The sequence below is a fragment of the Myiozetetes cayanensis genome, unplaced genomic scaffold (assembly GCF_022539395.1).
Source record: "Myiozetetes cayanensis isolate MyiCay16 unplaced genomic scaffold, myiCay2020 scf2-11, whole genome shotgun sequence".
In the NCBI taxonomy this organism is placed as follows: domain Eukaryota; kingdom Metazoa; phylum Chordata; class Aves; order Passeriformes; family Tyrannidae; genus Myiozetetes; species Myiozetetes cayanensis.
In genome coordinates, this window is record NW_026087411.1 from 65734146 (window position 1) to 65759138 (window position 24993).

General features: G+C 37.8%; 1 protein-coding gene across 1 annotated transcript in view; it reads left to right on the plus strand.

Annotated features, from left to right (window-relative positions):
- ROS1 (ROS proto-oncogene 1, receptor tyrosine kinase) overlaps positions 1–24993 on the plus strand; it is a 74289-nt gene that overhangs the window by 7237 nt on the left and 42059 nt on the right. Inside the window, exons 6-26 of the mRNA XM_050315396.1 lie at positions 162–310; positions 1500–1638; positions 2116–2317; positions 2978–3054; positions 5384–5506; positions 6460–6644; positions 7767–7864; positions 8409–8917; positions 9534–9746; positions 10616–10726; positions 11260–11441; positions 12409–12600; positions 17535–17635; positions 19192–19406; positions 19736–19900; positions 20481–20642; positions 21354–21616; positions 22219–22282; positions 23001–23203; positions 23696–23907; positions 24413–24699. Of these exons, the coding sequence (XP_050171353.1) occupies positions 162–310; positions 1500–1638; positions 2116–2317; positions 2978–3054; positions 5384–5506; positions 6460–6644; positions 7767–7864; positions 8409–8917; positions 9534–9746; positions 10616–10726; positions 11260–11441; positions 12409–12600; positions 17535–17635; positions 19192–19406; positions 19736–19900; positions 20481–20642; positions 21354–21616; positions 22219–22282; positions 23001–23203; positions 23696–23907; positions 24413–24699 (3852 nt within the window). The remainder of the gene's footprint in view (positions 1–161; positions 311–1499; positions 1639–2115; positions 2318–2977; positions 3055–5383; positions 5507–6459; positions 6645–7766; positions 7865–8408; positions 8918–9533; positions 9747–10615; positions 10727–11259; positions 11442–12408; positions 12601–17534; positions 17636–19191; positions 19407–19735; positions 19901–20480; positions 20643–21353; positions 21617–22218; positions 22283–23000; positions 23204–23695; positions 23908–24412; positions 24700–24993) is intronic.

Consider the following 24993-nt stretch of genomic DNA (forward strand, 5'->3'; position numbering starts at 1 on the left):
TGTTATGGGATTTATTCAGCAACATTTTCAATATATTCTTTTGTGTGCTTTTATTGGCTTCACTGCTTTCAGGTGTGTGGGGTAATAGGCTTTTACCTTTGAGACACAGAGATTACCATAAAAGATTTTTTTCTTACCATTGCATTTTATTTTCCCCTCAGACTACTTGAACAAGCCTAGAGCACCATTTGCATCTGCCATTGGAAGCCACAGTGTCACATTAGGGTGGAAGCCAGCTAATATCTCTGGGGTGAAATATATTATCCAGTGGAAGTACAGTCAGCTCCCTGGAGACTGGAGGTACACAGAGGTAAGAAGGACACTTTGCAAGGAAATAGGTTCTTCTCTGTCTTTTTTTTTTTTTTTTTTTTTAAATATTGGATAATATGTTAGGTAATAAAAGAGGTTTGCAAAATCATGAGTAGCATGAAGAAGCTGAAGAGTGGTCAATTATTGCCCATTTCCTTCAACATAGGAACTAGGGAACTTGATGTAAACTAGCAGGTAGCAGGTTCAAAACTATCAACTGAAGGTCTCTTCTCACAGAATGTGTAGCTAAAATGTTCAACTGTTTCCTGGCACATGTGGATGTTAAATTACTATAAACTCCTTAATATTAAAATTGCTAAAATTACTAAATAGGGCTTGAAAAGTGACTAGAAAAATTAGTGGATGAAAATACTGAGTTCTATTAAATGTAAACATTCCCATAGGTTCGTGTTGAGCCACGCTTACAAAATACCAAGACTGAGAATATTCAAGAGAAATACTGCAGTTGGCTTTCTTTTCTTTTTCCTTTTTTTTTTTTTTTTTTTTTTAACACCTTTCCCTAGGGAAATTTATTTAGTTCTTGTCAAAGCACAATACTTGGCTAGAAAGACCTTTTTTCTGACTCAGTACGGTTATTCTCATATTATGTTCTTTTGCGTCAACTACACACTTGTTATCTTGCCATCATCTCTATTGGACCAATTTACAGAACATGACAAGTTACTGCTGCAAATCAAAGGTAAAGATAATTTGCTAAGCAGGAAGTTCTTCTGAATGAATCATTGATGAAATAATAGGGAACAATTACTTCAGACAATAAATATTTCAGTGTAGCTAGGAGCCTGTGGATCTTACAACTGTAGTCTATGTATCAGCAGTTTAACATACATGGCTTATAATAAGTTATTATTTTAGCTTTTTTTTTTACTACCTTCTTAAAATTTACTGTTACATTACATCCATCCTTTCTTCCATCTGCTCATTGTTTAGATTTGGTCATGTGTTCTAAAGAAAAGAGAAGACAAAAAGTTCTGAAAAGATTGAAAATCAAAGTCTATGAGGAAAATAACTCCCAGAGTTTCCTCTTATTTAAACTTAGGATGCTGCACTTTTTTATCCTGAAATATGTATGTTGCTGTATGAGACCTCTTTTGCCCTGATAGCATCCTATATAGTAGCTGCAGATGGAGGAAGGCAAAAAATCCAATTGTGTCTGTGTATTACTGTAGGTAATCTCTGAAACTTCATATACAGTCAAAGACCTTCAAGCCTTCACAGAATATGTGTTTCGAGTAGTTTGGATCATTACATCTCAGCTGCAGCTCCATTCTCCATCTAGTCCCAGCTACCGGACACGTGCTTTTGGAGGTAATGAATTGTGCTACTGATTAAGTCTTTCAGGACCTTAACAGAAACATTTAGGTTTCATTGTTATTTCTTTTACAGAAAACATTGATGTCTAATCTTTAGAATGATGTCTATTGGGTTGTCTATTGGGTAGCTGCAGAAGACCAAACTAGAATATCCCAGGTTCTTTTTGTTTGAAGTAGGGCTCCTGCCTGCACAAAAAGCAAGCACAGAAAATTACATGTTGAAAATTGTGAGGGCACATTGGGCACTTCTGTGTATAATTATGCAGGCTAAATTCTTGACTGAAACACACACCTGTTTTCCTGGACATTAAAAAAAGTTAATTGTTGCTGAAGTTTTATGCTGTCCCCAATAATGTTTATTGGTGTATAAATGAATTACAAAGTAGGAAACCTAAAAATGTACTTAAAAAACCCCAAAACCCATTAATGTCTTAAATGCCATACCAGAGTCAGATATTTCTATCTCTTGCAGCTCCTGCAACAGCTCCTGTCATTAAAGATATTCAGAGTTCAAGTCCAAACACTGTTGAAGTTAGTTGGTCTCCACCACTTTTTCCAAATGGATTGATTATTGGATACAACTTGCTCCTGACCAGTGCAAACCATGAATTGTTAAGAGCCTCAAGGGGGCACAGCTTTCAGTTCTACTCCACCTTCCCAAACACCACTTACAGGTACCAAAATAAAAGACAACGACGTGGCCAAGTGTGCTGTCACACTTCTTGCCCACAGAGTATTCCTCAATACCACTTCTTCACAATTATGCTCTTTACTTATGTTCTTGCCAAAATCAGGGTTGCTTTCCTTGAGGTAACAGAGTTACCCCAGGTAAGTTGGCTGCTTGTGCAAAAGTCAGATGGGGAGGAAGGAAAAGCAACTTGATATAGCATCAGAAGGCAGTATTTTCTTAGCTGTTGTTTTTAATTTTTTTAAGTTTGTGTGGCACGTTCTTAGTATATTCAGGAAATGATACAGCAGTCCTCTCTAGTGCTTTAAGAATTGTGAAAAATTCCTTTGTTTTTATTAAACACGAAAATCTGCATTCTGGTGGCACTGGTAAATACGGTTCTTCCTTTGAAATGAAATTGAGTTGTTCTTCTGAGTCTGCAAACTTATTTTGAATTTAAATTTAGAATATTCTGTTGTTGTTTCACCTTTGGGCAATTCAGTTTTTGTTGGTTTTGTTCTTATTATAAATTTCCCAGAGCATTTAAATGGGCATTTTCTAAAAGTCAAACACTTATGTAGCAGCTTCCCTACTTGATAAAATGTTTCCCAGGCAATCTTACGAAAGAAACCTGCAAACCAAAACCTGTCTCTTTGGTTTACCATAGGTTCAGTATTGTGGCAGTTAATGAGGTTGGTGCTGGACCCCCTGCCGAAGCCAACATCACAACTCCAGCATCCAAAGGTACAAGAGTACTTACCACTGTCTGTTCGTGGGGACAAACTCATGTTCATTGGCCTGTCATGTACCTGGGAGAAGAGACTAATATTTAGACTGTAACCAATGTATGTCAAGGAATTGTATGCTGACAAGTCAATAACATTTCAGGGAGAGTCCTGTTCTGTAGCTGTAGACAGTATTAGGCTACACAGCATAGTAATGACCTGTGAAGCTGGCAGGCCCAAACAGATTTGGCCTGAGTTGTATTACAGATGAAAAACACTTCAGTGGTCTGGGGTGGTGACTGAAAAAAACATGATTCTGTTTTCCACATGAGATTTTAACAGCTCACAAACAAATGTATTTCTTCTAATAGTATTAAATACTTAACTTGAAACTCTTCTGTCAAAACTCCTCAGTTGTCTCAAGCCAAATATGTGAGATCATATCAATTTTTGTTACTCTTTCATGAAGGTGTTTATTTTGCTATATGAACTAATTAATATTGAAAATAATGATACACTGTAGGCATCTCTCAAAGAAGTGCAGAAATATTAATTAATTAATTGCCAGAGAAAGGTACACTTTGAGATAGAGTGCAAGTAAGAATGAAATCAGTGTTACCAAAAGAAAACAAAGGAGACTGCTCTCCTCTGGAAGAAATTCACTTTTCAAACACCTGGAAATACTTCCTCTCTATGAAAGCACTTCAAAACTGTCTCTGAATCTCCAGTCTTCTGCTATTGGTTAGAGAAATTGAACTTATTTCTCTAGTGTGCGGTTTTTTTTTTTTTTTTTTTTAAATAACAGTTCAGACACTGATATATCCTTACTTAGTGACTCCATGGAGGTTTGCTCTCGGGTTGGCTGACCCTGAGCCATAAATGTTTGTGTCATTTGTGAAAAGTCCAGGCCATGTTCATTCATTATGGTAATACAATTACCAAGCAATTAATTTAAGGTAGAAAACAAACAAACAACCCTTTCCCCCAAAAAAAAACTTTATGGGGATGAGGAACCACTCCGCCTCCCCTTACTAGTCATCACATACAGTTTCGGTTGTTTCCCACTGAATTGCACAGGCATGTGTTTACTCTCCCTGTGCTAACATTGAGCAGGAGCAACCCTTCCTCATGTGTCGTGTTCAGAAATGGTGTTACTGCATCAGGTACTGAGCTGTGTAGATCTGAGCCCCAGAAAGAGTCAGCAAAAGAATTTGATTGCTGGTGTAGGTTGCGAGAAATGTTACTTGAAAAGAGATGAGGATGTAATATTGCCCTGTTGTACTCTGCTCTGGAGGCATCATTATCAAAATTACAGTGTGTAATCATGTGAGAAATACATGCAGCTCAATCTATGCAGATTATTTGGGAATAAATGAAGACAACATTTAATCACAGTTTTGTGATACTCATATGAGGAAATGAAATCTGATAGCAGACAGCTGTTTAAACTGGAGAAAAAAAAAAAAGAAAGTATGATTTGGCAATGGAAATCAGCCAAATTCATACTTGAAATAATACACCACTTTTAAAAATGAAGGTAACTACCTTGTGAATCAATTTAGCAGGGTTTGTGATAGATTTTCAAGGATCTGAGATTCAGAAGCAAGGTAATCTGTCTTTCTCAGAGTTATGCATAGCCCAGACAGAAGGTATGGATTTACTGCAGAGGTTTTGATGTAAGTTACTTGGACCTTTATAGGCATGATGTCAGCTTATGTGACCAAATCTCTCCTCCTTGACTTTAAATTCTGTGACTTTATTAGAAAAAAAAAAATTAAATTTATCAAGTTTGAAGCAGATGATGCTATCCAATTATCATCTTCATCTGTGAAAGCTACTTGTTTCTTGAATAAATTACTTCTCAACAGGATGAAACATATGAAATAAACATAATTGACTTGCTTTTCCTCAGCTCTGTAAGATAATATTCTGGTTTCATTCGGGTTTTCAAAGCAGTCCAGAGGGGTTAAATATCCCAATTCTGCTGGATCCTGGTGTCACATGGATGTTTTAGTGCCTTCATTTCCTCAGGAGTCAGTAGGGCTTTATTTGCTCCAGCTTACTTTTTCTCACTAGGGACTTGCTATTGTTGCAGGAAATGATGGTGTGAAATTCATGTGGTGCATTGTCATCCTGTGTGAGGAGACAGAAGACACTGTATAATAACTCTGTATGCTTTTGACACTCAGAGAGTTTAGGTTTTAGTCTGTCATTCCAGTGTAAGAATATATTCATACATGTACATATGTGTACACGTGTATGTGCGTGCCTATTGATGATGTATCTGAGCCAGCAACATTATTCTCTGTGCTGCAGTCATCTAAATTCTGAGTTTCACTGTTTTTTAGTTAAGGAAAAAGCAACATGGCTCTTCCTATCCAGAAAAGAGTCTTTGAGGAAGAGATACACAGAATATTTCCTTGCAGCTGCTCAGTGCCTGCCAGACGATATTATACACCACCACATTACAGGTAAAATCTGACTGGGTCTCTCCTTTTCTGTCAAGCGTGTCTAAGACCTCTGTGTTCACCAGGGACAGAAGGCACCTCACATAGCCTGAGACAGTACCTATCCTCCTTTTATAGCAGGAGACAGTACCTATCACAGGAACTTTCAGGATATGATTAGACCTATTTGAAGTGACAGGCATTGGGAAGAGATGAATTGTTCTCCCCAGTGCAACTTTTTCTTCACTGTATTTAGGCAGCTGCTTCAGAGAGAGACTTTTACACTGTAGGTATCTAAACTGAGGTAACATGAATGCATGTTTAATGTCTATATTTTCTCAACATGAATATGGGGATGTGCTTCAAACTTCAGAATAAAATAATACCAAGTGCTAAAAGGTGCTGGCTGATGTGTTAGCATACTAATGAGGGATTTAGTAACCCAAGTCACCAGACAACCTTGTTATCTCAAGTTCCTCACAACTCTGGTGTTTCTTATCTACACTGCTGCTTGGTGACAGTGTGGAAATCTGTGTTTACCAAATTCCACAGAGCCAAAGACTCCAGAGAAAAAAATGTTACCCCTGACTAAATAGCCTTTGACAGTGCAGGGGTGGCACAGATTATGTCAAGCTTGACTGTTAGAGTGAATGGTACTTTGTGAGGTGATGCCAATTGCATCTGTGTGCCCTATAGAGGGGCAATCAGTGTTGGTTTGCATATTACATATCTTCTCTTTGTCTGATTACCTTTCTGAAGGGCAATTCTCTATAATAATGTCATTTACATAGCAAATGGGAAAGTTTCCTTATTACCTTAAAGAAGACGAGAAGCAGAGGAGAAAACCAGTTAACTTTTCTCCTGTGATGACAAGTTGCAGATTGAAAAATACATATTTTTAAGGCAAGTAGAAATATTAGTTGAAAATATGATTTATTTCTTATATTATCTGTGTGCACATATCTTTCTATTTTTAGGAATTTCTGTGAATATTTATCAGCAAGTTGTCTATTTTTCTGAGGGGAATTCCATCTGGGTGAAAGGAGTTGCAAATATGTCTGATGTATCTGACCTGATGCTCTTTTATGCTGGCTGGGGGAATATTACGTCCATCTCAGTAGACTGGCTCTACCACAGAATGTACTTTGTCATGAATGAAAAGGTAATGCTCTAGAGCTTACTCAATTTTTTACTTAATTTGAACCACTACTGTGATTCATTTTACACAAGAAAATGCGGTTTATATGTAGATATGTATGCACAAAATATACTTATGGAAATACATTTTTAACCTCAATAATATCCACATATTTAATAATTTAAAAAATAAGGAAGGCTTGAGTATCAGGTCATATTTAAAGTAAACCCTCTACGTGGAACTCTGGCTCTGTGTCTTATTTTTCTCCTTAGGACATAACTGTTTTAGTTTTAACTGCTTTGTTTTTGAGACTCACTTCACGCCTTCCTCATACCCAATATAGGCACTGTGTTTCTCCACTTGGCTCCCATCTAGTCTGTTCGGTTCCTACTCTGCCTCAGGAAGGTGGTCAGATAACTAGTTAGTGATTATAATGCCCTTCAAAATTGACAATAGATGTTTAAGAGGGAAGTGTTTCATACAGTGATGACAGCTCTGGTTACAACTGCTTCAATCTGAGGTAAAAATGGAGATGGCAATCCTGCACTTGATTTCCTACTCATAAAACATCAACTACATTAATGGTAAGAGACTGCATGTACTTACGTAGTCTCCTAATGCACAAAGGACTAGAAACTAACCTAAATGGTTAGTGTTTTTTTTTTTTTTTTTTGTAATCCTCTTGGCATGTTTGATTTTTTGCTCACTGCTCAGGGAACAAGGAGCAGGAAAAGCAGTAGTGATAAAAAGATACAACTGAGCTGCAGATGAACAGACTGATGGCAGAGAGTTCTGAATCCCAAGCTATTGCTTCCAGAAGCAGAAAAGCACTTCCCTTCCCTGCCAGATCATTTTCCAAGCATAGTTTGCCTAGACTGTCAAAATTGGGCTTTTCCCTCCAGCTTAGAGGTGGAAAGAGAAGATGACTGACAGACAGCTCTTTCAGGGTAAGCTGTCATGGCTGCATTTGTGCTTGTGTACAAGTGTTATATTTGGCTGACTGACAACTCAGGAGCCCAGAAGGACCCAGGACTGTGAAAGAGCCATTTCATTGCCTGATTCCCCTGAAGGAATCTTGGGTCAGCTTGTTTGCTCATTAGCAAACACCCTATGAAAGCATCACCAGTTTTTCTTCTCATTTGCCAGATACATGTCTGCCATTTAGAGAACTGCACGGTAGCTGAAGACATCACTCCTCTTTATGTGACATCTCCTAGGAAGGTTATAGCTGATCCCTATAATGGGTAAGTGTCCTCCTTTGAGCACTTGGTGTCAAAGGTGCTATAAAGCTCCTCTCTAAATTTCTCCACTTCATTAGTCATCTAGGTTCCTGTTCTAAGCATTTGCATTAGCAAAACAGAAGTGCGATTGGTAACAAATAGGAAACTACGAAACAAGTGGAACAAGAGTGGTGCCATGCAGTGTTGTTTTCTACACTCTCTTTCTTAGGATGTTAGCAGAGGAGATAAAGCATTTCCAGCACAGAAGTTTGGGGTTCAGAAATTTCATGCTTTTATGGATATGAATCTCTATGCATTTTAGATGTTCATGCTTAACACTTGAAGAATTATGGAAGAATATTCCCCAATAATCTGCTATTAAAATTCCCAGAAAGTAAAAATTTATGTGCTTACTTCTTGCAGTATAGTATTTATATATTAATACAAGCAAAAGCATTTTCCTGATACGCATAAAGACAGGCACATGTCTGAGCTATTAAAATATTTGTGTGTCACTTACAAAGTGCTTGCACTGCAGTTATTTGGGTTTATTTTGCTCCATGGCCAGTTATATTTTCTGTCTCCTGGAGGATGGCATATACAGAGCAAACCTTCCACTCTTTCCTGGCACTGCCTCCACAGCTTCACCAGTAGTGAGATCCAGTTCTCTGAGAACCTTCATGATCAACTTCCAATCTAAGAGACTCATTTTCTTCAACAAAACAGAACGTGCCTTTGTGTCAGGTTTTCTTGATGGTTCAGAATTTCACATACTGCGATCACAAGTGCCATTTAATGATGTGGAGAGCTTTGTTTATGAGGATAACACATTTACAGTCACAGATGGCTCTGCGGTTTTCCACGAGGAGGTCTCTCCAGGAAGTTCTAGCTTCAATGAGTATACTGTGGATTGCAGTTTGGTGTATCCAGAATACTTTGGCTTTGGCAACTTGATTTTCTATGGGGCATCAGCTCAACCTTTTCCTTTACCAACTACACCTCGTCTTGTCATGGTGTTATTTGGATTGGACCAAGCTGTGATCAGCTGGAGACCACCTGAACACAGTATTGGAACCAGTAAGTTCAGTTGTTTCTCTCTGAAAGTCCACTCCTCACTCCTTTTCTTTATAGAAGAATAACTTTCTGGTTTCCCTTTTCTTGATTTGAGCTTTACTGACTTAAATAGCAGGTCCTCATAAAAGTTGTGGAATTACTTCAGTTTGAAAAATGTAAGCCGTAATTTGCCAATAGAACAACCAAACTGACTGTCTAAATTGATACAAGTGTATGTTGGTAACTCATTTGTCCCCTCCAAGGATTTTAAGCAAGGCTTCATCTTAAGAATGGTATGGTTGCTGATATCACACAGAACATGTATACCAGAGATGTAATGACTTTTGATCACTGACTGTGGTATGGTTTCTCTCCTCTGTGTATGAGTATAGAACCAGCAAAAAATTGCCTGGTTTGGGAAAATTTTGGTTCTTCCAACTTCATCCTTCGTGGCAGATTATACCACCAGTCTTGGTTGGTCCCAGAGATGAAGAGTGTACGTTTTTAATTTATCCATCTCCCAATTCCCCTGATACTGGCATTTTTGAAAAAAGTCTCCAATATACAGTTTTCTCAAAGAATGTATATCATCTGTTGCAACCATCTATTCTGTAATAACATGATTATTTGCTTCTCACAGGTTTATCTGCTTGGCAGAAATGGACCTATGATGTGAAAGTGTCACCTCAACACCCGTTTGAGGAGAAATGGGTTGTCTCGAATATTAGTAAAACGAGGCTCACAGTGAAGGGTCTGACCAGCTTCAGGGTGTATGAAGTGTCAGTTAGAGCTGTGTCTCCTGCTGGTGCAGGGCCGTGGTCAGAGTCATTTAGAGGCACAACTTTGGAAGAAGGTGAGAATTACTTTGTCACATAGGAAAAATGAAGAATGAGTTGCGTATACAGATGTCCACCTGGTGAGGTCCAGACTCTGAGCAAAGACCGCAAAATAAGGGACACAGAAAGGTTTGTCTTACAAACATTAAAGAACACAGGATAAATAAATTTGCTTTTAGTCAAAGCAGTGAGATTCTTAAACCAGTATAATGGCATTAAATATCATTTATGCATTTATTATTGCTACTTATCTACATTTTTCTAATGCAAATACACTATCAAACACAGTATTTGATACATTATCAAATGAATAGTGTGAGAGGTGTTATTCCTTTCCTGTGCTCTGTAAAGAACTTTCTGTGATGAAGTGGGTTGCACACTTGGGGGTTAATGACAGATCATGGAAAAGTGCAGCTCACTAAATGCTGAAAATCCTTGGTTTGAGCATAGATAATGAGAGGAAATGCATGTGTGTGAAATGTCTGAGATTTGTAGGTCTTTGGAATGTTGTTTGAAACCTTGTTCACCCATAATAACCTATGTCTGAGGGGAAAACACCTTTCAGCTTAAGGTGCTGGACTGGCTCTTAAGATCAGGGGTGACTTTTACCTGACTTTGGTAAGGCGAGGTCAAAACACACAGTGGTTTTTAAGCATCTAATAGGATTTCAGAATGCCTTATTGTTCTGCATTTAAACCTGCCCTTAACTTCTGAGTTTGACAAATTATGATATTTTCATGCGTTTCTTTGTCCATTATTCCTGAGGAATAAGTGTTAAGGGTGCTTTTGTAACTTTCCAGAAACAAGAACCCCTGTTACTGAAATACAAATATTATACCTAAATTTCTTCTTAGTGTGCAGAACTGCTATTTTCTTTCTTTATCAGCTGAAGAAGATCCATATATTTTGGCAGTGGGGCCTGAAGGTCTCTGGAAGCAGCGATTGGATAGTTATGGGCCAGGAGAACTCCTCTATCCTCATATAGGAAACATTTCAGGTGAATACTAAACAAGGTGCATGCTGCTGCTACAGACTTGTTGGAATTTATTAGGTTTCCATAAATTTCATCAGCAGAATTGAAAGACAAGAGTTCTTATTGCAGCAGTCTAGTCTTGAATGTAGTGCAGTACAGTGCAGTGCAGCAGCTTCATTGAGCCAAGCCTTTGTGCTCATCTTCTTCTATTTTATGAGTCAAATGAATCCCTAGTGAAACCCTACTGACATCACCACAGTTACAGCAGAGCTAAAATCAACTCTCTGACCTAAATAGTTATGTCTTCAGCATCCCAGTATATGCTTATCATACATTTACAGTCATCAGGGCTTTACAGTCATCATGTACTATTTGTGTACATTATATTCCTATAAAGAAACATCTATCTTCATGTTAGCTGAGCCTAACTGTGCAATTGTATTCATTTTTAAAAACCTGAAGTGTCTGGCTACTTTTTATTCTTGAAAAAATATGAGGGGTTTATTTGCATGTTTGTGAAATGCTTAATATCTTCCTTTTTTTTTTTTTACTCCAAGACCTCGATTGGTATAATAATACTCTTTATTGGATTAATTCCATGGGGGAAGTTCAGACTTGGTCGTTGAACAAAAGAAAGGGTACCACTGAGAATACTTATGTACCTGATGTCAGAGATGCAAGGATGTTGGCGTTTGATTGGTTGGGTCAATGCTTGTATTGGGCTGGCAAAGCAAATACAGTAAGTATAGTTGCACTTCTTAAGAGAAAAAACCTCCATTAAGTCAACAATAAAAGACTGTAAGGCAGAATTTAGGAAGATAACCCCTACTTCTTGCAACCCGAGATGCATTTAGACCTTTGCTATGATAGTGTAGAACAAGGTGGCCTTTCTTTCCTCACGTGATTTTCCAGAGTTACGCAAAAGTTTGGGTTAAAATGTTCACTGATATTCACTAATCCAGGATAGTGAATTTACCAGGTGCAAAAAAGGCAAATCAAACATGCTATCAACAGTTTTGTTGGATTCAACATTGTAAAAATAAGAGAAGATAGTGAAAATGGAGGCCACCAAATTGATCTCAGCTAAGAAGTGGATGGACTTTATTTTAATCAAATTTGACACTATTTGTTTACACTGAGATTTTCAAGATTGACCTCTGTACTGTGATATTTTGCAGATCACTGCAGTTAAAAAATAATTACAAATGCACTTTGTACACTCTTATATCAGGAACACTGACATGTGAATTATTTAAAAGGTATCTGACTTCAAAATTGTAGTGCTAATTTATGCAGTGCTGTCAAATTATGCCTTTCATTTCTTGTAAGTGCAAAGTCAGAAACTGTTTTAAAAACTGGAGCTAGAAGGCCAGATTTCACACTGCCTTGCACCCTCATTTACACTTGTGAATAGTGAATATGAAGTGGGAGAGAAACTCTGTCAGACAGAAGGCTGCCAAAACTGGGAAAACGAAAGGGAAAAGCTATTTCAGCTTTTTTTCTTTTGTTACTTTCTGGTAAAAATCAACTAATAATTTTGAGCTATTATTCATCCTTATACTTTGAATGCAGAAGGTTTAGGCTTTAAATGCCTACAGCTTCCATAGGCTTCTGATAAACGGCCACGGAAAAGTCACTATTGTATACTTGACTGATCATGGCTGATGATTAAGGTATGATGCTAAAAACAATTCTTTTGTCCCTAGATATACAGAAAATCACTGGGTGGGGGCCATATGGATGTTGTGGCTCATGTCATGCTCCCAGTGAAGGATCTAGTGGTGGATTCAGTAAATGGCTATTTGTACTGGGCCACAATGTATTCAGTGGAGAGCACAAGATTGAATGGAGAGGAGCATCTGATGTTACAAGAGCAGCTACAGTTTTCTGGTAAACAGGTGACTGATTTTTTTTTTTTTTTTTGAGTGATGGGGGGTGGGTTGGTGTGTGTTTTAATATTTAGATCTCTCGAATATAGTCAGTGTTCATGATTGCCAAAACGGACATTTTATGACCAGAAGAATAACATGGCTTACTTGCGATATTTTTGTATCATTCTGAGAACAGGGTAAGAATTAAGTGATGTAATATCTGTACTAAAACTGTGGCTCATAATTCTGAAGTCTGACACTTGCAACAAAATGTGACATTAGAGATCTCCTTGTAGTTGTAATGCTGCTCCTTCCCATGTATGAAAGGTACTTGCTTTTCCCCAAATGATTTAAATCTAATGGTCATTTCTATCTTTCACATCAAAATAAGTAGGCAGAGCTCCATAGCATCCTGCTATTTTGTGATGTTTCCCAGCTTGCAGGTCCTAACATGGCCGGTTTTGGGGCAAGACACTTGCCAGGGACATCAGATTTGCACTTCAGGCTGCAGAGGTGCTGCTGTAGAGACAGGCTTTGTCTGTGCTGATGAGAGGGGGGATGGCAGCTGGTGCCATAGTTGCACTCAGCACAGCTGGTCCCTGCTCAGGCCTGGCACAGCTCTCTGCTGCTTCTGCCACAGTGCTGAGGAGGGTGCCACTGACAGTCTCCATCCTGCCTCATCCTGTCCCTCCTGTGGTGCCAGGAACAGCAAGTCCCATAATTTGAGAATTGTCAAGGGTCTCCTCTCTCAACCCACCCCTTCCCTTCCCCATCTTCTCTTTATCCTTTGCCCAAGTCAGATGCAGGTCTGGCCCCAGCTTGGTGCCTCTTTCTTTGCTCCAGGCTCATGGGGAACTCCAGAAGGCTGTGAAGAGCAGAGTAGCTCCTCAGGGAGAAGGAGAAGGGGCTTCTTACAAGAGTGAGTAAAGACATTGGACAGTATAGGGGGAAAAAAGGGATATGGGGGATTATCATTTTAGCTGGAATATTCCTCCTACATGCAGGAGTAGGCTGGTAGAGGGCAAATAGAGAATGCCATTCCCATCTATGGCTCATCAAAGACCTTGCAGTTTGTGGGAGTTCATTAACCTCCCTTTCCTACCTGAAGACATTTTTGTGTGCTCTGAGGCCTGCACAGACAACCTCTGTGATCTCTGCTGATCTCTCTCATGCCTTTTCTTTTCCTTTCACCCTCTCTGAAGTCCTATCAAGTCTCTTAAAACCTTCATTCAGTGCTGGTTCCTCATAGACCATTGCTGTCTTCTCCAAATCCATCCTGCTTCTGCCTCCACGTAGGATTTGTATTCTTTCTTGCTAGGCAGGATTCAGTGTTGCTTAGGCAATGAAGAATCTCTGAGACTAAATATCTACTTCATGAAAAGATTTACTGGGGTCTTAGCAGCTGCATATCTCTCCCTCCCTCCTTCTTTCTTCTTCCCTTCCTCCCACATACCTAGAAGAAAAATGATGGCTGACCCAATTCCCTGGCAAGTGAATCCCTTATTCTCTTAAAAGGGACTTGAGAACTTTGGGTATCAGTGTATTTGGGACTGTAGACCCAGTGTACCTTTCAACCTCTTTTAGGCTGTGTCCTGAGCAGGTCAGGCTGAGGGACTGTTCCATCTACTGCGCTGCTTTTACTCTATGGGGTCTCTCTCAAGGGAGAGCTCAGTGCTCCTCATCTCAAACGACAGCCTGTGTCGGCTTGTACCCTCTGTCCCGAGTGCTGGAGTGAGGCATAGTTTGACTGCCACAGAACTGGTCAGCAGATATCTATCATTTGCTGAAAGACCTTTCTTTAAAACACACTTCCGTATAAAGAAGCCCTTGTTTTCATTCCATCTGTTATACCATTTGTGTTCCCATCTTACCTGATGCCAGATTCTCTGTTAAAAACCCATTACAATTTTAGAGGTCCGTCTTTCTTGGTTAGCTTTGTATCATTCCCTAGAACATTTCAATTTCCTTTCCCAAAGGAAAAGAAGATGGTGTTCCTCCAGTTATTAAAAAAAAGCCAGGCCTGGTTTAGCCCATGAAGGGGAATTAACATTCAAAAAGACCAGCTAATCTCACAGGTCTCTGTTACATTCCTGAGGGCTTGGGAAGAAGGAAAGTTCTTTCTGGTGTGGCACCTACTCTACTTGTAAACCTTAATACAGAAGAAATGGAGAGCTTTTGTACATGACAGAAATGTCTGTGCTGCAAAGGGTCAAATATCTTCCAGTGTTAGCCTCCCACCTCTCTGTTGAAGCTGACTGGTGTCTTCATGGGAAAATATATGCTGTGCAAGCTCAGTGGCACACCTAGACCTATCACATATTTTCCAAATGATCTGTTTCAAAGGACTCACAATTTGCAGTTTATTCTAAGTGGCAAACACTACCTTCCTTGTCCTTCTCTATTGATTCACTACCTGCTTCTCTTAATCTCCTCGTGCTAACCTCAAATTTCTTGTTCCTCTTTTCAAGAACCTTGGCAGCAATAAGACTGCCTGTCTGCTCCTGTCATTTTTTTCTGCACCTTTCTCTATGTCAGTGATATCAGCCTTCAACCATCCACTTATTCACACCTCCTACAAGCAAGCGTCTCCTCTCCTGATTCTCTGCTGCCCTAATCTATGCACTGACTTCCTGAACTCAACCTCCTGCTGTGATGCATACAGGAAAAAAGCCAATTAAAAATGCCTTGATTGAGAAGTGACCAGTTATAGCTTACAGGTGTTTGTTCATTAAAATAAACCCCAAAATAAACCCATCAGAAAAAGAAGGGCAGCACAACATTCTTTAATGGCAGTATTGTTGAGCTGATCCTATTGTCTCAGCATAAAGATGGAAATACATGTTTGCACAAGTACTAACATGTATCTGCCTTCCTTATCCTGGAGAGAGCATTTCTTACCTCAGTATTAAAACACAGATATAATTGTTAATTGTTGTTATTCAACAGTTAAAACATATTTTCCACATAACTTACCGGTATTACTTTTAGCTTGAGCGCTACGAATAGGAATGGAAGAGACTACTGTGAAAACAACAGGTTTCCTAAACCGATACAAAGGCAGAGCTTTGAAAGTCTAATTTCTTTGGCAGGAACTAGAACCTATTATGACAATTATTTTATTTTTCAGTAAGCTGTTTAGCTTAGCTAGTGTGTATTGACATGGCTTGATTGATTTTAGCAGAGTTGTTCTGGTTTATACCAATTTAGGACCTGCTGTAGAATTTCCAAAGCACTTAGTAAGCCATTTATGCTGTACAGTGGCTGGAACAAAAGTCATTTGTAAGGAAACAGCAAAGTGCACTATATGGAAGGGGCCAGGACCCTCTGGGTGTCGTCTCATAGTATTTCTAGACAAAGGGTATTTCAAATAGATAAATTTATACTGTATCTTATGATGTTAAGTTACGTTACATCATCACAACTACATAATGTGTTCAGAAACTAAAATCTCTCATGAACTGGAAAAAGTTTTTCTGTTTTTGAAGCATAACAGAAGGGGAGATGTTAAATTACTTTCTGACTCCTGAAGATGAATAGTACAATTATTTATTTGCCTTTTATTAATGGTGATACCAGGGATTAGGAGAAAGAAAATGGACACACCTATGGGAAAATGTAACAGTGGCAGAAAAAAAATGGGGCAAGGACAAAAAGCCCAAATGTTTAAAGAAAGCAAGATAAATTCAGGAAAATGTCATTTGGTGTTGAGCATAGGAGGGAGAATAGGTAAACAGGATAAAATATAACGTGGTTGACTAAATTTACACTCAGGCACATACATGCTGTGAGATATTTTTAACAGGACAACCTACGGGAGCAATCATTCAAACTTTGATTTTCTGACATACAATGTCAACAGAAATATGTCAAGAATGTGATTACATAAGGAGCAACAGACAACTAAGTGATATAGCATTTGCTTTCCTGTCATCATCTTCTGCAGTTTATTAATGAAGAGTTAGGTGAAAAAAAGGCTGTTCCACTTACATCCATAATGGAAATTTAAGCTTATAAAAGAATAGCTACAACTAGTGTTTGGATGAGAAGTTTGAGAGCTGCTGGAAAACATGTTCAGAGAGGCCCCTAACAATTTGTAAGCTGTGCTAATGATGTAACATAGACTAAACTTGATAACATTTAGCAGACTAACTTGTGGAAGCAAATTCTTTTTTATTTGGAGAACAGATTATTAGATGTTTGATTTCTATTACTGTTGCATATGGTATTGAATCTGTTGTTTACTGCAAAAGCAAGAAAGCTCTATTTTGTATATTAAATCCTATTAAAAATAAACATAATATCTTGCACCTCACTTAAATGAAGATAAAACACTGAAGGAATGAACAGGAAGATTGTTTAATTTCCTGCACACCCCCTCTTTTGAAAATAATGTATTACTTACTAAAATGTAAATATTTAAATTTCCTGCTCAATGAAATATATCGATAAAAATTTTGCACCTATTTTCCGTAAGTAATGCAACACATTATATATTCTATGTATAGAATCAAAGCCAGAAAATAAAGACAAAAGATCTGAAACACTTCTTTTAAAAGGTGATTCTGACTTTCAGATTGGATATCAACTACCTGTTTCAGATAAAGATTGTTAAAATACTGGAGGCATTCTAGAGATTTTGATAGGTAGTTCCATTAATCACTTGGTACACTATTGCCATCCTATCTGAAGTACTCAGATAGTCCAGGGATGAACACTGTGACAGGTGTTAATAAAATGCTATCTAGAAAATAATCAGCTGCTATAAATAGGTGTACACCAAGCACCTGATTATTTTCTAGAGCTACCTCATTTTGTGTTAGAATAAACATTCATGGTAGTAATGTTATTTTTGCCAATAAATACCCACGCATGAAGTTGTCTAGACAACAGTTATGCCTAAGGGCTTTTACGTCAGAAGTGAAAATGTGTTCAAATTGCCATTTGTACTGGTTTTTTCTTAGGTGGTTGGTTTAACTTTGGATCTCACCCAAGGGTTTCTTTACTGGCTTGTGCAAGATAGTCTATGTCTAAACCTATACAGAGCTTCTCTCTGCAAAGAACAGTAAGTAAATGTATATCAGGGTTAAGAAAGTCAGTATATTCTAGCTTTTGTGATACTCTTTAAGAAAAAAAAATTGTCTAATGCTGGACACACTATTTACTAATTTAACAGTGAACAAAAAGAAGAGCTAATGATCACAGCTGGCTGACTGCAAACTACATGTGGAGATGGTTGGTAACACATTCTTACAGTGAGAGAAACGCAGTGTGGAAGCTCAGCTTAACTGAGATCATGCTCATTAATGTTTAGACTTAGCTTTAGGAAATAATCACCATTTCTTGTCTATTTTATCTTTATGACATCTGACAGTTTCCAAGTGCCTAGAGCTCTGTAACTTGTTCATCTTGCATGAAGCTCAGGACTCAAACTGACACCACTTTCTCATCTGAGCAATCAGTACTCAGCAGGCTTTTGTCTTGATCATCCTGAACATGAAATGGCTACTTTATTCCTAAATGGTGAAGTTTAAAAAGACAAAACATAACAAAACTGTGTTTATGGGTTAGCTTGAATGCGTACAAAGACCTTGAGAAAAGTGATAATTTGTTCTCTAAGTGCCAAGTGTATGATGAGTGGTGGTTTGTGAACTATAGTTTTGTTCCTTTCCATATGGAGAACACCACTATTTTTTTTTTCAATCATCAGATTAAACTTCTTAAAATTGTCTGAACAGCATCTGTATTTACATGTGCTTATAATGTTGCAGGCTGGCTTTGTGTGGAATCAGCTGAATTTTCTGACTCATTTTAGACTTGATATGATTAATAGTAAATACTTAAAAAATAAAAATATGTTGATTAGTTTTAATTGGAACATGCAGCCCCACTGTGAACCAATTGGCCACCATAAATCACTGTGCCTGACATGCCAGAATACAGAGATTAGAAGTAATCCACCCTAATGGACCTGATGGTGTGTCAAAGCTTTTCCAAATTTGTTTTGGATAACATATGTCTAAACTTAAAGACATATCTGAGATGGCAAAATGATGCCTCTAACAACATATTTACTCTCTTACACAGAAGATAAATTGGGACCTAAAAAGGTCTTTAAGTTTTGACATACCATATACATGGCAGATTAAATCATCAGTGATCCCAGTGGAGGAAAATATTAATAGAGTTTAATAAATAAAAGAAGGAAACTAGCAGTGTCAAATTCATCTGGGTTCCTACTATAATGAAGTGGAATTAATCTTATTCTGTAAAGTAGACTCTGTTTTGGTGAAATTCCTGAGAGAAGATGAGCTGATTGTTCAAAATATTCATTTTTCTGCATCAGAATATTAAACAATTTTTTAATGGTTTTCCAATGAAATCAAGGGAATGAAAAGGGTTTGTTTGTTTAGGTTTTTTTGCAGGTGTTTCTGCAATGTTTCATATTCTGAAAAGTTTTCTGCTTTAAAGAGCTTAAAGAAAACTTTTTGTTTTCCTGTTTCCTACATAAGTATTAAGAATTTGAATTACGAGAAACTTCCAAATGTGTCAAACACTGCATAAATCTATTCTCTCTACACCTGTGTTTTCAGTTTGCTAATTTCATGCATGTTTTCACAGTTGTGGCAATGGCATCATCAGAGAATTTGCAGCATGGAGTAGTTCAGAAATATCTCAAGGTGCACTGGAATACTACAGTGGTCGTCTGTTCTGGATTAATAGGCTTCAGTTCATTTCAACCCAGGAAGTAAATCAGAGCCTTAGCATTCCCTTCTCACAACCAGCAGAGTTTACAACCTTTACCCTTGTTCACGCATCACTTAAACCTTTGCCAGGTACGTTATTTTCTTTATCTAAACTCATCAATAACTCCTCACTGCCAGCCTGTAATTCTTCATTCTTGAAATTCTTTAGGTATTTGACAAAGGATGAGGACAAGTGCAATTCCTTAATAAATACATTAGGATATACTTAGTTAATGTGCAATTATAAAGCTGATGGTATGGGTATGAATAAAAAGAATACTTGATGGTGTTATTTATTGTTTCTATTTAAGACAGTTATAGGATTTTCCATAGTACTTTAACGTTTTAAGTCACATTTGAAAAGTCTACCTATTCCTCACATTCTTTAGGTTGTTATTATTTCTTCTGTTTATGGACAGGAAATTTGTCTTTTACACCAAAAGTGATTCCAGATGCAGTGCCAGAGTCTTCCTTCAGGATTAAAGGAAATTCTTCAAGCTTTCACATCACTTGGAGTCCCTCCACAAAGGTGGAATGGGGAGATGTCTTTTACTGCGTGGGATCAAAAGCTCTACAAGTGAGGATATTCATGCAATCCCTCCCTATTATCTACGTATATTACTGCATCTACTTGCTGATATAACTATTTTTATACAGAAATTTGGTTTGTTTCTTCTCCAGCATTTACAAATCGGTCAAGAACAAAACTAAACTGTAAATGGAATGCAAGTTGTCCAGGTTCTCCATCACTGCAGTCATCACAGGAAGAACACGGGCTTAGCAGTAGCTCTGGGCTAGCAGCTGGGGTGTGAAGAGCCAAGGAAGGAGTTCACAGTGCTCAAAGATGTGTGAGAAAGCCTTTCACAGTAACTCAGAGAGAGAAGTGTCCTCTGAGCTGACAGTGGGATGGCCTTTGCCTGAAAGTGAAATCTAGCCCTCACCCACAATTAATTTTAGTGTATTTGGCAAGTTTTTCTTTAAATTCAGAGGGCAGATTGCTAACACATTGCTACACATCACTACAGTGCCACAGGAGATGGTGAAACAATGATCACTCACAGGAAGAGAAGCTCAGCTTTCTGAGGGAATCTTGGAAAACTGAAAGTCTTTCTGAGTGAGAAAAAAGTCTTCCTTTATTTTGTTCTGTTTTATTTCATTCACAGTCTCTGAAGAGTGAAGGGTGCCTTCATTCCCATAACCTGACAGTGCCATCCTACCAAGTAGATTGGCTGGAACCATTTGCACTCTTTGATTTTACCGTCACTCCATACACATACTGGGGCAAGGCTCCGACGACATCTGTATCTCTTCGAGCCCCTGAAGGAGGTACTAAAATTTTAAATCCCATTCCTCACTTGTAATGGGTGCTGGGGCCAGGTCTATGTCAGCAAGTGAAACCCTGGAGAAGGATAAGCAGCTTTCAGAACTAGCCAGCTGTAGGCAGAGTTGCAAGGACAAGTTTCTGAGCATCTTTGGCAATTATCTATTGCACACATAAAAGCACACAATTGCACTAATAGAATTCAGAACAAATAATGCATGACAACATATCCACCATGTGCTTGTGACTATGAACAAGAAGAGGAACTGAGATCCATCACAATGAATATCAAAGGCTGCATGCAGTATCTTAACTACTTATTAGATTTCTAGTAAATGTTATGCAATTTTTACTTTTGATTCAGTTTTTATTTTTTCTCTTATGTGTGTCAAAGTTAAGTTAGCTAAAATATAGTGTTGAGGGACTGGAGCACTGAAAAAACTTATGAGATACAATGGATTTTGAAGTGCATAGAAGAGGAGACAGAGTACACTCTGTGTTGTGAAGATTGTTTCAGCTCCATAGTTACCTACAGGACTTGGGTAAATAGATATGTCCCATCTCAGTGCAGGAGTGCATTTTTTTCTGTTTATACAGCTCTTTTTTTTTTGCTAGGCAAGTTAAAATCTAAACTAAAAGAGTTAATTATGAGGTAGAGTTTGTGTTTTAATAGGAGTATTTGTTCCGCGATTTTATTTATTTTTTTTTTTATACAGTTCCTTCAGCACCTACAAACCCTAGAATATACATGTTACAACATAACCTACATAAAAGTGATGAGAAAGTCCTTGTGGAGTTCAGGTGGGACAGACCTGAAAGGCACAATGGAGTATTAACGCAGTTCAGGATTTACTATCAATTATTGAATCAGACTGGCACTGCTGACACTTCCACAGAGTGGAATGTAATCAATGTTAAAACCAGCCTGATGCATTTTTCTCTCCAGGATGTGCTTCCCAGCCTCACAGTAAGGTTTCAGGTATGAAAAATTAGGCTTATGTCATGTTAGACAGTAGATATTATCAGTGCTGTCTGATGTGTTTGCCTAGGAGATGGTATTGGGCTTGGGTCAAGAGCTTGTACCTTCTGCAAGGACTCAAACAGCTTCCATAAAAAAAATTTCCATTTTTAAACTTGCCAAGAAGTCATAGTCTCATTGTGATAAAAGCTTTGGAACACACAGAATGTGTGCTTGAAAGACAAGTTAAAAGCATGAGACCATAGAGCAGGTATTGATGGGGAGAACACCGTGTTGGTTGAACAGTCAACCAACAGTAGGAATTGCTCCAGGCTGGGAAAAGAGGCAGGACTGTTTGGAGTCCTTTGAGCTCTGATTGTTAGACAAAACATGGATTGTCACTGTGTAGCCCACTGCTTAAAATTCTCTTCATAGCCATAGTCAAAACCTGAATGTCGCCTTTGAAGTGACCAGTACTTATGTCAAACAGAAGCATACCCATATGTTCCTGGGTGAGCAGACATAGGATCTACTGGTTTTTTCATTAACTATGACTTTACAGACTTTCAAATGCAATCATTTATGCTCTCACTTAACATAAATAACAATCTCCTGTCCCACAGGTGCAAGCCTTCACCTCTGTAGGCCCAGGACCTTTGTCTGAAGTGGTAGAGAGGAATTCAGCAGGTATGGATGATTTAGTTGCCATCTCATGGTTTGTTTGCAATAGCTGGTGAAATTGATAGTACAAGAATTTGGTAATCTGATAAATAACTCCAACACTACAATGGTGGTAGTGGATCAAGGGTTGGACTTGATCTCAGAGGTCTTTTCCAACCCAGCTGATTCTATGATTCTATGTGACATTTGTTCCACCTTACAGCAGACACCACAGAGAAAATAGTTACAGCTTCTGACATGAAATAATGGACATATTAACTATCATTAGACTAAATTTCAGGAATTTCAAGCCTTTCCTCAAAACTACACTAAATTAACATTTCTAGGCAACTCCAGGAACTCTAGGCAACTCCACAACAGTGGCTTTTGATTTGTAATCTGCGTACTGCTAGAGATCGTAAAATATTTCCAATTAGGTTGTGAATAGTAACCAGGAGAGTTAGAGGCCTACTAGAGATCATAGGTTATTTCTAGTTGGGCTGTTAAAGCAAATTAAATGAGCAAATCTGCTTTATCATGCTTAAATTTGTTAGATAAACATCCACAATGCCATGGAAAATATCTGAGGAATTGATTGTGATGACAAGAAGGCATCCTGATTAATTTATTTATTTACTGAGAGCAGGGCCATAATTTATTTATATCTTGTAGTTGCTTTCCTTATGAATTATTGTGATTATCTAGAATGCTTTTCATGAATTCTGCTGTGTCCTTTTCCTTCCAGATCTTTTCCCTGTCCCAACTCTTATAACTATTACTGCCAACCACTTGTTTCTTACCGACATAGACAGTAATCATACCATGTGGGAACTTCCAGCAAAAACAAATGTAAAGGACATCTGTTATACTGCCAATGATGACAAAGCATACCATATCATAGAAGATTCTCTTTTTATTCTGAATATGCAGAATGCTTCAAAGTTTCAGGTATTTCTGTGTTCATTCCCTTACTTGAGAGAATCTAGGAAAGTATGTGGCCATAATTGTCATTATTTTGTGGCCAATTATGTTTTTGAAAAAGTCAAAATGAGTGGGTAAAGTTGATAAAGTTGTCCTATTAATCACAAATAGCTTTACTGACATCTACTTTGTTGATATTTAATCAGATATTTAATTTAAAATTCACGTTATTAAATACAAGAAATGTATTTTTGTATCAAATTTATGTAATTTCATTTCATTCTAATGTCAAGAATATAAAAGCAATATGGAAGCAATAATTGATATTTCTGAAACAATAGTTTCCAATTGTACAAAAATATTGCAATCTTCAATCCATGGTGCCTCTTTATATTTTGACTTCTACTTCCCAAGTAGACATTTCTCTCAGAAACAAATCTAATTTCATATTGTTCTAGCATAAGGTTGGATAATTCTGCTCTTAAACGGTTTTAATAATGTTTTTATTTTTTTCTTAAGTTTTTCAAAGATGCATATCTTCACAATGTCACAGCCATAACAGTGGACTGGATTGCAAGACATCTCTTTCTTGCCTTGAAAACACCATGGAATGAAACTCAAATATTTGTTATTTATCTCGAGCTCCAAAAAAAATCTCTAAAAGCCTTGGATGTGCAGTTGGGCAAAAGTAATTCAACTATATCATCTCTGTTGTCATATCCTTTCTTAAGGTAAGGCATATATTACCAATAACTTTTTATAAGCATATTTTAAACATGATTTTCATTAAATCTTCAACTGTTAAGAATCAAAAAGGACTTTTTATAGTACATGAGTCTTTGGCATTATGTAAATCTCTGAAATTTTGGGGTGTAGCTAGTTTATACAGCTAGTTGAGCTTGGTCATATCTAATTTCAAAAGATGTCTGTGTTTGAGTAAAGATTTCAAATCATACTTAAATACTGACAGGTTCTTCCATTTAAGTAATGCAAATGAAAGTCAGCACCAGACAAAAATTTTTTGCAGTAACCACTTTATCTGGAATAATCAGTTATTGTGACCTTCCATACAAAAATAACCAGTAAGCACTTGGAATCACTTTGCGAGTGCACTGCTGTAGTTACCTCATTTTAAAGGGTTGGGAGGCTTTTGACTAATAACTCACAGGACTGCACTTGGGGCAGATTGCTCAGATTGAAGTTTTTCTACTGTAAGGAATCCATTTTATTTGATAGCCGCTTGTACTGGATGGAAGAGCTCGATTATGGCAACCGCATGTTTTATTACGATATTCTGAATAACACGGTGCACCACGTTTTGGGATACATATCGGTAGAAGAACAGATGAGGAACTACTGCACCTGTAACGTGGCAGAAGCAGAGCTAGGAAGACCTATGAGTATAGATGTGTCTGACTCCAAGAATCCCCAGCTTCTCTTTGTCAGAGGAAGAGATGAAATATGGGCCTCAGATGTGGACGGTTGCCACTGTTGGAGAGTTACCAAAATACCAAGTTTTCAAGGTCTGAGTGTTCTGTTATGTTTCTAGGTAGTTTATGATTCTTGCTGTCTCTTACATCAAACAATGTTTGTTTCCAAAAATTACTGTCATGGAGCACAGTATTTATAAAACTGATTAATCTTTAGTCAATATGGACAAAATGGTTGTGTTCTATGTTTCCAGTTGTGTACCACGTTGATACAAACTGGGAGGAAGAGCAGTGTGATGCAAGTATGTATTGTAGTAAGATGTAAATCAAATGAGATGCTACAGCCTCAAATGCTACCTGTCAAAAGATTTCACTTCGAGTATTAAC